This window comes from Pterocles gutturalis, unplaced genomic scaffold, assembly GCF_000699245.1.
Source record: "Pterocles gutturalis isolate BGI_N339 unplaced genomic scaffold, ASM69924v1 scaffold6559, whole genome shotgun sequence".
Classification (NCBI taxonomy): domain Eukaryota; kingdom Metazoa; phylum Chordata; class Aves; order Pterocliformes; family Pteroclidae; genus Pterocles; species Pterocles gutturalis.
In genome coordinates, this window is record NW_010128082.1 from 41,788 (window position 1) to 55,729 (window position 13,942).

Consider the following 13,942-nt stretch of genomic DNA (forward strand, 5'->3'; position numbering starts at 1 on the left):
GAACTAGAGAAAATTGACAGAAAACAACCCCCTTTGGTTCATTTTCTTTCTCCTCCTGTTTTGGAAGTAACCTCTGTCTCAGGCCTCAAGGGAACAGATACAGTATATACCAGAGATTTCATGTGACGTGCATACATCAAGCATCCAAACCAGTGAATAAAAAGATGGTTTAAATCAGGCAGCTCGAACATAACAACCAGAGAGTTAGATCCAGGTCTGTCCAGAGCCCAGATCTCATAAACCTTTGGACGTGTTTAGACCTATCAGAAATCTCTGAGCTAACACCAAACCAACAGAGCCACACAGACAGCTGCTATCTGAAAGCAGTACAGTCACATTTCAGCAATGGTGTGGTCAAGCTCTATTAATAGCTTGAGAGCAGCAACAAACAAGTAGAATTCTATTGTTTCCAGAGGCAGGTCAGAGCTCTGATCATTGTCAAGTTGCACTCTTTGGCCCTACAGTGAACTGGAAGGGGCAGCCTTGGAACGCAGTTCAGTTTATAATGCTGAAATTTAATTCAACATCGGTAAACCTAGTTTTAAAATGTCTTTATGCGTGTGTATGTTGCAAGCTCTCATAGAGCCCGTAGAGGTCTAGTCAATACAGTCAGGGGCACCTGGCAAGTGACCCGGTTAACACTAAGGTTGGGACGGGTCAGCTGAAATGCCCCCCAGGCTCTACTGTCTCCATCAATGAGATCTCCACTGACTACAGTCGGAGCTTGGGTATCCGGCTTGAAGGCAGACACTTGGCTGTACCCATAAAGGTAGAAAGATGTTTGAAAAGGTAAGACCCAGCTTAAAATAACAGAAAATATTAACTTAGCCATAAAAGTTCTTGACCTCAGACTACAGGACTATATGCCCGTTACCAAACAAGACTGAGAAGCAACAAGGCTAACAAGCACAACTCTGCTACACAACACAGGTAGTACTAAACTACAAAGACCACTGCTATCCATAGTACCCCTGAAAAGTATTTAATGCATTTTTCTCAGACTAACAAACAACTGCCCATAACTTTTTTCTAAAATATATATTATCCTTTAAATCAACAAAAGCACCATAAGCAAACTTATTTATAGGAAACATTGTGCTTCACTTCTGTGTCTGCAATACAAAGAATCACTAGTACCATTTGCTTTTACTTTGCCTATTTAATTCTGTTTTGCTCCTATGCAGCTCAAGTCAAATACAGGTTTAAGTTAAGAACACCATAGACAAAACTTTATTTCTAAAGGCTCCACCATCCAGGTGCCTCTTTCCTTAGCTTTCTCCTTCTGGAAGATCTATATATAAAACCAAAAAAAAAAAAAAAAAAAAGGCTAAAAGCTAAATACAGATTATTTTCACAAAGTGGTATCAGGCCATGGCAGGCATGCAAGTATGTCAGATGCAATTCAAGTTTCATCATGTTGTCATGGGTGGTAACAGAGATTTTAGGGGAAAAAGCAAAAAAATCCCACAGCCACCAAATCCTTTATGCCCTTTAGACAAGAACAGGAGTCAGCAGACAATGCATTTGTGGTTCTAACAAACACAACTGTTCCCAAAATTCTCAGTTTGCATGATTAAAGCATAGGTACATATATATATTTGTATGTGTGCCAATAAACACACACACATGCCCAGCTTTCTCACGAAGTTTAAAAGGTCAACACACTTAACTTGGAAAAAACCAATAACAGATATAGTACCACTTTGGAGGACAAGATGGAAAGATTATTTTTCTCCTTACCCAGAAAAATCAGCAGAATACTGTCCATAATCAAAGATATAGACTCTAGTGATTTGGCACACAGTGAGGTATCCCAAAGCAAAAACAAAGCAATACCTGGAAGGAAAATGGAAAAAAAAAAAGCTTTTCAATTAAAAACCATAAACATGTCTCCAGTAAATAAACTACCTTTTAAGCAGAGTTTAGTCTCCAATTATTTCTAAGGAATATTACATAACTGGAGTGTGCAATTACACCTTCATTCTGACGGGGTTTTTTTGGTAATATTTATTTTATGCAAGCATATAGACTTTTTTTTAAATGTGCAGTACTAACTAACAAATTCTGTTATCATTAGTCAAAATATTTATTCACCTAGAGCATAGAATTTATAGTTGCAAGCGCCACTATAAAAACTAGAAGTTCTATGAAAAGGAAATTACTGTTAAGCTTTGTTTTAGTTCGAAGACAGAGTATAGAAATTTGGCAAATTATACATCAAACATAATTTCCATTGAATGTATTTCTGTACATTAAAAATTCAGCACCACAATTCCCACTGTTGCTGTTTTCAAAGGAACTGGAAAAGGCAATTAATTTTCAAATACACCCATTAAAACACAACTGAGAGAAAAAGGAACGGGATACCTTTATGACTCACGTTAGAGCTGATCCTCAGCAAATGTAAGAAAAACACAGATAAGAAACACCTTATAGAAGCATTATAAATTTAATTACACATACAATTTTTTCAGGCCAGGGTTGGGATTTCCCCCCCCACACCTTTTTAAGAAGTACAACAGAATGCTAGTGAGAACTGATTTGCCCATACACCTCAAAATCTGTCAGATATCCTTTGCTGTCAAAAGGATGGGGAACACCAGCAGGAACTTAACTAATCCTTTAAGACTTTATGTATGAAGGTTACAGTCCTGAATGTTTCAACACAGGAAACTTTTGTGGTAATGAAATCCAGCATTTGTTCAATGTTCACAAGACTAATGTGCAACCCCTGCAGCAGATGACACTATACATTCAAAATTAAGTTACAATGAAAATATTAATACACCAAATGGAAAATTGCTATTAGGACTGAATTTAGGTGAAATAGTGAGAGACACTAAAGGAAGAGCTCGGAACATGCTTTTCCTTTCTTTCCTAAACAAACATTTTTGCAAAAAAAAAGTTAACATAATAAATTCTGAAGTCTCAGCAATTAGTCTTCAGTCTGAAAGTGATACCTATTTTTACCACACAAAACACTTGCAGGTAAAGCTTTAATTAAGAATTGTGCTAAATATAAACCATTTAATATTTTAAACATCCAACTTTCAAATTAGTTTACTTTATATATCAGTAGCTACATTAAACCACACTTGTTACTTTAAATAAAAAATAAGGTTTAGGGTGCTTGTTTTAGCAATAGTTTATTTTTGGTTTTCAGGAATATTAATAATCCAGAAACAACATTATATTGGGCAGTTAATTGGTACAAAAGTGTTAAGATATAAGAATAATAATAAGAATCCAACAAAATTACACAATCATTGTCTCATAACTACACCAAATTATTTCATCAAGAAAAACAGTTTAACACAATTAAGTAGTATGCAGTGGACTGCAGATATCAGGAATATGATATAATGTAGAACCCTTTTTAAAAAGTTTGGAATTATAATTTTCCTTAGATACTTTAGGAAAAATTACTTCCCCCCCCCCCCAAAAAAAAATATCATGCATGTTTCACACAAATGACGAGTATGTGGGTTTAGTTTGCCCATGCTGAGATCAATCACAGCTCTTCCACTCACTAAAAATTCAGTACGATTTTCAGCTTTGCAAGCCACTTGATTTATATACTAAATAACCCAGGATTGAAAGTAACTTATGTGTAGAGATAGCTACATACCCACCCATAAATACCAAACTAAAAAGGAAAAAAAAAAAATTAAATATTTTCGTTTTCTTTCAGAGAATCTCATTCTACCCCCAGTGACAAGATCATGTACTTATTAACAACAGTCTATTCACAGTATATTGAAATATGTTTAGAATAAACAGGATTACAAAAGTGACACGAACTACAGATTTCAGAACTTAAAATGCTATGCACAGCAGCAACACATACTTTGTTAGGACAAGAAACACAATACATTAGCAGATTAGGTACACACCCTCAGATGGAAGAAAACAGACACCAGTTTCTACCTCATACAGTTTATGTCATAAAAGTGATGAGCAACTGACATCATCTACCTGGACTTGCGCAAAGCATTCGACACTGTCCCACATGGCATCCTTGTCTCTAAATTGGAGAGGCATGGATTCGCTGGAAGGACCACTCGCTGGATAAGGACTTGGCTAGACAGCTGCACCCAAAGAGTTGTGGTCAAGTGGAGACCGGTGACAAGTGGTGTTCCGCAGGGGTTGGTACTGGGACCAGTGTTGTTTAATATCTTTGTCAGAGACATGGACAGTGGGATTGAGTGCACCCTCAGCAAGTCTGCTGATGACACCAAGCTGTGTGGTGTGGTGGACACAATGGAGGGAAGGGATGCCATCCAGAGGGAGCCTGACAGGCTTGAGAGGTGGGCCAATGCAAACCTCATGAAATTTAAGAAGGCCAAGTGCAAGGTCCTGCATGTGGGTCGAGGCAATCCCAAGCACAAATACAGGCTGGGTGGAGAATGGAAAGAGAGCACCTCTGAGGAGAAGGACTTGGGGGTGTCGGTTGATGTGAAGTTTAACATGACCTGGCAACGTGTGCTTGCAGCCCAGAAAGCCAACCGTGTCCTGGGCTGCATCAAGAGAAGCATTAGCAGCAGGTCAAGGGAGGTGACTCTCCCCCTCTACTCCACTCAGGTGAGACCCCACCTGGAGTGCTGCATCCAGCTCTGGAGTCCTCAGAACAGGAAAAACATGGATCTGTTGGAGCAGGTCTTCCCACAGAGCAGTTAAACCTGCTGCTATGTTGCTTTCACCAAGCACAACTATGGATTTTAACCATCTTCCAACTATGTCAGCCACCAGCTCCAAGTTACACACAGCTTAGGAGACTTCAGGTTTTTAACTGATGAGGAAAACACAAGAGCTTGGAACCCATCCAATGCTTTTCACCTTCCAAGTGCATCTCTGCACATTAGCCGTGACACATCACATCCGTTATTGACAAGAAATGTCATTTAACCAGGGAAAGTACAGCAATACCTTCTACCTAAGGGAGACTTTAAAGGTTTACGATAGCTTGCATCATTCCTGTTGTTTCTCCTGCAAGTTTGTGGTGCAACTTGCTGACCATCTTAACTCTTGTTCAAATCCACCTTTACTTTAAAAAATTCAAAACTGATCTGAAAGTCCTTTGAAAACTTTCTCAAGTACTCTTATTGAATGTTTCCTACCCTCTTCAAAGACTTATTCACCAAAAACACCCCTTACATCAGAAAACTGAATAACATTCTGCAGAGCTCAACGACATGAAGTTTTACCCAACTACCACAAAGTTAATTACAGGATGTACATGAATGCAACAGTTTTACCCAAGGCAAGTCATAATACTGTTATTATTACAAATAGCTTTAAGGCAAACTGACCTGTAATGAATATTGTACTATATATAATAAAAAGACAAAGACATTCATTTAGAATATGTTTCAGACTAATTCACAGGATCTTTGTCAAAATGACCTTACCTTATCTATCAACAGATGCAACCACGTCAGACATATCTGGAAGATACTGCAGTAATGAAGTAGCAGAAAGCAGAACAGATTGTCTGATATGTCTAACTTCTGATTGAAAGTTTAAAAAAATATATCTTTTAAACAAACAATACTGGATAGCCCATTATACAGTAAGGCTTTTCTCGTACAAGTCTGCCATATTATGTTTTAATTCCTTACTATTTTGAACCTCTCAGAGCACTAAAAATAGTATTTAATCTGTTATATCAATAAAATTATATCATTCCTTTAAAAATAAATACACCAAGTAAATGACTCGGTTTTTTTAAGTATATTCTAACATATTCTATATTAAATATAACTTATACTATACACATATATATTACAATGTATAGAAAATACTAAGTAAACAGCTTCTCCACCCTACAGAAGGTGGTCATCAAGAAAATTTCTGTTTAATTCTATTTAAAAAACAAAAAAGCAAAAGAATAACTAGGAAAAAAAAAAAACCACCCCAAATACACTGCCCTGTATCACTATTTCTTGTCCAGTCATTTTTTGTCAAGTAACATTAATCAATATAAATGTTAGGGTTTTTTACCTGCATATATATAGCCAAAAAGCTTCCTTTTATCTGTATGTAATCATATACACACAGGCAGATACACAAGCTTCAGTTCTTTCACATTACATGAACTTTCTTTCAATTTCTGAACATCTTGATGGAATTTGATACACATTTTCTGGAGTACACAGGAGTAGCTACATTAAATAGACATCTGAAGCATAATTTCTGCTAGTGTGGAAAATCTCAGTCTCATCCCTGTACTACCCCTTTTTCTTTTATCATCCACACAAGTTTAGAAGAGCCAACAGAACATTCACACCAGCGCTGCCCATCTACTTCAGTGCAAACTGATCTGATTTTGTCTCAACTGCTGATTTTTTTTTTTCCTACAGGCAAAGCCTTTTTTTCCCCTGTGTTGCCTTATAAATTCATTCCACATGATACACCTACTATCCTGCCCACCACATCACCTATAACAGAGAAGGACATGAAGACCCCACATGAACAGTACTAGCTCAGGCAAAATCTCCGTCTAGCCCAGGATCCAGGACTGTGTCCTCCCAAAAGCAGCAGCTGAAACATGGGTGCCCAGGAATGCAGATGAGCAGAAAAAGTACAGAAGCTACTTCTCAGTGCTCTCCCAGACTCAAACCATCAGCACCTTAGAGACCTGGATTCAAACATGGCATCTACGCATTTAATAACCCTCAGCATACTACTCCTCTATCAGCTTGTTGCTCCAAAGCACCCCCTCATCTCTTACCATCCTCTGTTGCTCCAAATACACCTGAGAAACATCTGTTAATTTCTACATTTTCAGCATAACTACATACAAATTTGACAGCGCAGAATAAGCCAGCAGAACTTGCTTATATAAAACTTACACAGCTTTCTATTCTGTGGTTTAACAGTAGAAGACCCAGCTTCTACCTGTGTCCCTCAGAAATTCTGGGTTGTTGGCTAAGAGCAAGAACATACAAGGGTTAATTCTAGAGCTTTATGTGCTGACAGGCAAGCCGGGCTGCAGGCAGGCCCAGGCTAACCACAGCATACATTAGCATATTGTATTTGCAGAATCAAGGGTGGGAGTTCCATTTTTGTTTGATTTTACACTTTCAGGGGACTCAGCATCTTAGTTATAAAATATTTGGTCAAGTACCTACTCTACCTATCTCTGTTTGCACAAAATGCAGCAAAAATAGAATTGTGACCTTGACAAAGGCACGCTTCGGAAGATCACAGAATCACAGAATCACAGAATGTTAGAGATTGGAAGGGACCTCGAAAGATCATCTAGTCCAATCCCCCTGCCGGAGCAGGACACCTAGATGTCATAACAGTTTCTGTTATTTTACACTCTTCCCATGCAGTAGAAAGACAACAGCACAGTATGCTATTTTGCTGGAAGAAAGTTAAATAAAACAATCAATACAGGGCACTTTTTCACCAGCTAGTCAACACATACTATGGATTTAGCCTTGAAATAAAGGCTAAACATCCAGTCAAGACCCACTCCTTCCATTAGATTAGGAAATAATACTTTTTTTTAAAATGTGCAATGATGTTTCAAAAGGCGGCCTTGACCACCACGTAACATTATATTGCTTTGATTTTTAGAGAAAGTGACAGAATAGCCTCCAAGTTTTCTCATGTTCTGTGCTGAAAGCTGCTGCCTAGGTTTGTTTGTTTTTCCTATTGCTTGTGGCAACATAAAAACCTAAAAAAATAAATTATTCTCTTTAGGGTCAGAACTGAATTCTTATCAAAATATAGCTATAGTAATTGTTTTATTTCTAATGAGCATAACTAGTTTTCATTGTTCACATGGAGAAATTCAACTCTATGGAGTTAGAACATACAATATTTGTTTGCAAAACTTCAGGAGGAAAAAACATACGTCAAGCAAAAAGGTCCAAAGTGCCAAAGCTAAACATCTATCTAATTCTGTAATCATCAGTCAAAAGCCAATAAAAATACTGATTAGCATTAGCTTAGTTTTGGCTGTCTAAGAATCACAAGGTAAGCTAGCCTGCCCCAACCTGCTGTTATTACACCACAAGATTTCTATTTACATAATTCCTGTTCAAACTGTGGATGCATTATTGACATATATCTGTGGTATTACTTAGAACACGGATCAGTTTTATGACATAAGCAAGTAACAGAGAATGTGTGGCCATAACTGAGTCCCGATCCTCTCTGTATTTCAAGACACCGCTCTAAAATGTGAGCAATATTAATCCCTCCGAGCCAGTTAGAAGCCTTCTGATCCCTTCATGCAGAGATACAAAACACATTGGAAAAAAAAAGCCAACCCAAAAAAAAAGACAAAACCAGAGTGCCTCTGAGCCCATTTCCAGAGAAGGAAGCATTCATACCGTCACACTTTGGTATCAAGCAATCCAGCTACCCCATCCCATCCCTCTTCAACCCTCAGTTTAAGATTTCTGGGTCTGATAGCCATTTTAAAGCACATTTAACAAGTGGACAGAATTCTCCAACATTTAGATGCAACAACAGTCCTACACAACATACAGCACAACAGCACAACAGCTGCATGTGGCCTTTCTCGCCCCTTGCCTGGCCTGGCTGCTGCTGCAGCCCAGTGCGCTGCTCAGCTGGTCAGCGTGGGCTGGCCACGCATCAGGGCCACACCGCCGGCCTGGCTGGCATCTACATCAGGCTCTTCTCAGCCGGTAGAGGAAAAAGCTATCCAGGCCCACTGATTTCCTGCATACAACCAAGACACAAAGCTATGGGACATGAGGCTTCATTAGTTCCACTGCACCCAGAACTATTTGGAATGGCTTTGCTAGTTTTGTTTACTACAGATTCGCTGTAGATATTATCACTTGCCCAATATTCTCTGATATTCTGCTACATAATGGCTTGGTAAAGTAAATCTTGAACCAAGCTAAATTAAATAATCATTCCATCCATAGCCACAGGCCATATTCCATATGCAATGTTAATATATGACAAATACAACACAGATATTCTTGTCAAAATGCCAACTAATAACTTGGCATTTTCCACACGCTCCCTAGGTTTACATTCTCTCACTTTCCAACTGCTCCCCTCCCTCCCTCCAAATCTGGAACATCTCAAGGACAAGAAGATCAGCCTCAGGCTCTTGTACAAGGGAGAAACATCATTTACAACTAAAGGGCGAGGAAGGGGGGAGGGTGCTTTAATTTCTTCCCTCGGATGGAAGAAACACGTGCGCTTCATACTTCCTTTAAGTCTCCAAAGGAACATGGAACCAGGAAGGGTGGGAATAGAAACATTGATTTTATCCCTTATCAGACTCAAAGCTGAGAGCTGAAGTTGACCCTGTCTGAAAGCTTAATGTTAAACTGAGATGAGACGTGAGAGGTCATCTAAGTTCTCTCTCACCTAAAAAACCATAGTGTGTCACATCAACCCCTATTTCTGCAATCGCTTGAAAGTATAACAGTAAACAATGTAGATAAGGGCACCAGATCTGACCTTTATATTTTAAAAAGTTGGCAACAGTACATAGCACTTAAAAACACACTCAAAGAAGAAAGCCTAAATGCTTCACTAGACAAAATAAGAAAAGGCAGAACTCCCTGATGCTGGAATCTGCCTTACAAAGCCCAGATGAAGGAAGGAGATTCTTGACACATCTTCTGACAAAGATGAGTACTCACAACTCAGAAATAAAATATCTGCTAAGTTCCACTGCTGTGAATTTTCATGTTTATCCACTTTTCTATGCATTTTTATATATTTGCCTAGCCATACAATGTTTCAGCATCACAACATGCAAGTGATTTTATCCTTCCTCTTTCTCCCATGTGATACGTAAGTAACCTTCTTTCAACCATCAGAACCATGCCCACTATCTTTACTTTCGCAAACCAGCTGAAACCCATAGAGCACATAGCCAGCACATGGTCTCCTTTTAGGAGCTAGGCAGCAACACAACTTCTGTAGAATATTTTTAAGGAAATAAAGATATTATTATAGAATATTGACAACAATAGGACTACTGAAAGTACTATATTCAAGTACAGCCCTACTAGCCATAATGATTTAGCACTGTAAACTAGAACTGCTAAATACAAAATATTTTGCGAGACTAAATCACTTTGTTTCAGTGGACCATAAAGCTCACACAAGAACTCACAGCCAGTAAAACAGAACAAGCTCTCTGCTGGCAAAACCATGGTGAGGTCAATCATTAAACCCATTACTGCCATCAACTCGGTACTTGGCAAGTATCATTCTGGATAAAGATAAGAGTGAGCCGTTATTTTCATTCACCCACTCATCACTGTGCTCTAGCTATACACCCCCGTCGTGCCCCATGCACATCCCCACATGCTACAGCTGTTGCTCCATCCTGGCTGCAAAGCAGGACAGAGTTCCAGCTGTTTCAGCCCCCCAAGCTCTGCCATGACCCCCACATCCTTGCCTGGAGACACACCTGAGACAGAGAAACAGCGTGGCTGCAACACCACCGGGAGAGAGGGGGGAGTTTTGCTCAGTCACGAGGTGATGCCAGCTGGAATTTGTGTTCAGCCAGCCAGCAGGCATTTTCTGCATGTTGTTAAGGATGGCAGCAGCTGGGAAACATACGGGATGTGATTTGCTGAGAGGGTGGTTGTGCAGCCAGAATCAGTACACGGGGCAGCCAGCAGATTAATAAACAACCTGAATCCCTGCAAGGTGGAGTATGCAAAGTGAAAGGCTGTGGGAATAAAATTCAGTTACAGAACTGGAATATCTGAATGATTCCAATATCAAAGGAAAGCCAGGAGTTTGTGTTAACAACCTAACACATCTGGAAGACAGCTGCATTTCCTTTGAAACCATTTCTCAAAACAAAATGCCCTCTTTCACAGAGGTACTTATCATAGGAAATGGTGGTACTCCATTTTCCACCCTATTTCTTGCTCTGCCTTCAGGAAGGACTTCAACAGCTCTTTGATTTAAACTGGCCACTGGGTCAACTGCAAGCCCACAGCTGGTCTGACCTGCACCAAAGCTGCAGCCCTATTCCTTCCCAAGCTACTTACATCATCTTGCAATTGGACGCACATCTCAAGCGGCACATCATTTGGAATAAAAGCTTTTCTGAAAAAAAAATCTGATTTACTTTATATATAGCTTAAATGAAATGCTTGCTTTGCTCCAATGTTTAACATTCCTTTAACCTGGAAAGACCTGTCCCTTCCAATTATTTGTTTCATTTCTGTCCAATTTTCTCTCCCTCCTCCCCTCAAGCTAAGTTAAAGCATCACAATCACACAACAATTTCATGCCTTCTACATCCTTTAATGAATGCATAGCAATGTATACAACATTCACATGATGCATCACCCACTGTCACAGTATTTGTCATATGCTCCTGCAGAATCACATGTAGAGATTGTCAGCTGTCTCCTGTTCCCAGCCTGAAGAAAACCTGTCGGTAGCTCCATTTTCTTTGCTCCATGGTGAAGCCTGACACAGGTTACTCCCGAATATAGGACGGCAACTTCTATTTTCATACAGACTTATTTTCTCCCACATAACAGGAATACTATTGACTATTTCCAGGGATAACTTTGAGATACCCCACAAAGAGTGATGTGCAATAGAAATGGCATGGCAAGAAACCAACACTCAGCAAATGGAGCTCTACACATAATGGTTATTTGTGGCATGCAGTAGTCCTACCATACAATCACAAGGAAACACTTCAGCTTGATGCTTGAGAAGAATCGGTACCTGTACACTGTTGCATGCAAGTATACCCGGAATCAAATATGAAAAAAGCCTTGCATTTATTCTTAGAACACTTTTTCTTCTTCCAGTTAACAATGGGAAACCAAAAAGAGAAACTCAGTGACAGTCCAAGTCATGGCACAATCACTCACGGAAGTGTCACACGTTAATCCCAGGCAAACAATAATTTTTCAAAGCTCCATTTATGATTTCTAGGTTAGGAAGTAACTGTATTCTCAGAGTGTATATTAATATAATGATAAATATATGCAATATATAAAGGATATCTTTTTTTAGTTTCATTTTACTTGGACACTGTCTTGATCCTGTCTCCACATACATTTGAACTCCGCTGCATTTTCAGCCTACGCTAGCTGCTGAACTGCTTGCCCTCTGCTATGTAATAAAAAAAAATAATGATGTAGAAAATCACTTGTGCTCATGAACTTCTAATGCCCTTCAGACTTCTCCCTCTAAAGCAAATTATCTCACAATTATCTAAAAAAAAACCCCACAACAAAACAGACCAAATTGCTCAGTTTATTCCAGCCAAAAGTATCATATGACCTGTCTCACAACATATTGTATAAAGTCAACTAGCAGAAACTTTTGGGTAGATTTAATCACAATATATGCTAGTGGAAGAGGCTACATTTCTGCATAAATGTTTTTCATGTCAATGCTAAGAAGGATAAGGAATGTCAGGTTGTCCATCTATTATTATTTTGAGATATGAAATCAAAATCATTAATTATTCACCTATATGTACACCCATATTACTGACATTTGCCTATCACTCCTCAAAGTATTCTATCACCTGCCAGAATTATTCTCTCTCCTATATTTCCTACAACTCACTACAGACCTCAACTTTCAGTTCATTGAATTTATATAATTGAGAAAAGTAACTTAAAATTCTCAAGGAAATAACTAAAAATCAATCTTACTTCATCAATTTATTTCTCCCAGCATTAAAACACTTTTCATACTCACTGAGTATCTAGAAATTTCCTCATACTACTGGTTTATTCTGTTTTGTACAAGTGTGCATATGACCAAACACAGTGAGCCATTCTGTATGTGAGCTAAGACCAGTTATTTTTCTCACCATAAACAGGGTGTCCAAGCAAATCAACTGACTTATCGATGAATAAAAATTTTTGCTGCTAGCAGGACTGCCTGCAGGCTACAAGTTACATACAAGGAAGTATCTGCCATCATTTTGCTAGCTCAAAGCTTCCTTTATGAAAATTTTCATTACTTAAATTCTTTTATCTACAGGTAACACAAAAGTCACAAGAGAATTCTAAAGAGACATTTATGAATTTTAAACCTGAACTACAAAAGAGACTGAGAAGAGAGTTTGTCCTGATTTGTATTTTTCATGACTGCTACTAGTCTGAATTAGGAAATATGTTGAAATTTCTTTTTAATCATAATTCTGGACAGTACGCAGTGAAAACCTCTGTATTTAGGCTGTTAAAAGCCAAATACTCTCACTTAGAATCAAGTTTGTTAAACTTAGAGCAACAATCAAAAGGCAATTTACATGAAATAGGTTGCATCTATTTGTTCACAGTAAGAAATACATGTTAATACAAATAGCAGCAATTACTATTATTACAGTGGCAAAGGTCCCACTGTACGTGTGACAGTTCACCACAACACCGCTCAACAGCCAGCACGGACAGGCAGAATGACCAAGGAAGAGAAGTGAGCTCCAGCAGCCTGGGAGACCCGTCACAGACTCCCTGCACAATTACAAGTGCATGACTTAAACAGAGATCCACAAATGCAAGTGTTCCTGTTTATACAGTTGTTCTTCAGGCATTCAGACTCCCATCGTGTAAATCCCCAGAATTTTCATATTAAGAAGCCAAAGTTATGGAACTATTCCAATCCCTCTGACTGCCCCATCTATAAAACATGAATAGAAACACCTATTTCAGAAGAGCATTCTGTGAGTAAGTGCATTAAAAATTACGATTCAGTGAACTGCTTTATGGTCACTATTATAGGAACACTTAACACTAAACTTGTCTAGCCTCCAAAACAGGTTTCATTAGAAAAGTGTCTGACACAATGCATAAATTGTGTTCAAGTTAATTAAAATCACTAATCTTCAGATACAAGAAAACTTTTCATTTCATTCTAAGCATGTTAAACTCCATGCTGTAACCCTTCCAGCCTAAAAATAGCGTGATTGCCAGTCAGCCAGAAATTTAGCATGCATCCAGAA

The 13,942-nt window shown here is 38.6% G+C and overlaps 1 protein-coding gene across 1 annotated transcript in view; it reads right to left on the reverse strand.

Annotated features, from left to right (window-relative positions):
• MBOAT2 (membrane bound O-acyltransferase domain containing 2) overlaps positions 1-13,942 on the reverse strand; it is a gene marked incomplete at its 5' end in the record, with an annotated part of 73,559 nt that overhangs the window by 31,504 nt on the left and 28,113 nt on the right. Inside the window, one exon of the mRNA XM_010079489.1 lies at positions 1,741-1,836. Coding sequence (XP_010077791.1) covers positions 1,741-1,836 — 96 coding nt within the window. The remainder of the gene's footprint in view (positions 1-1,740; positions 1,837-13,942) is intronic.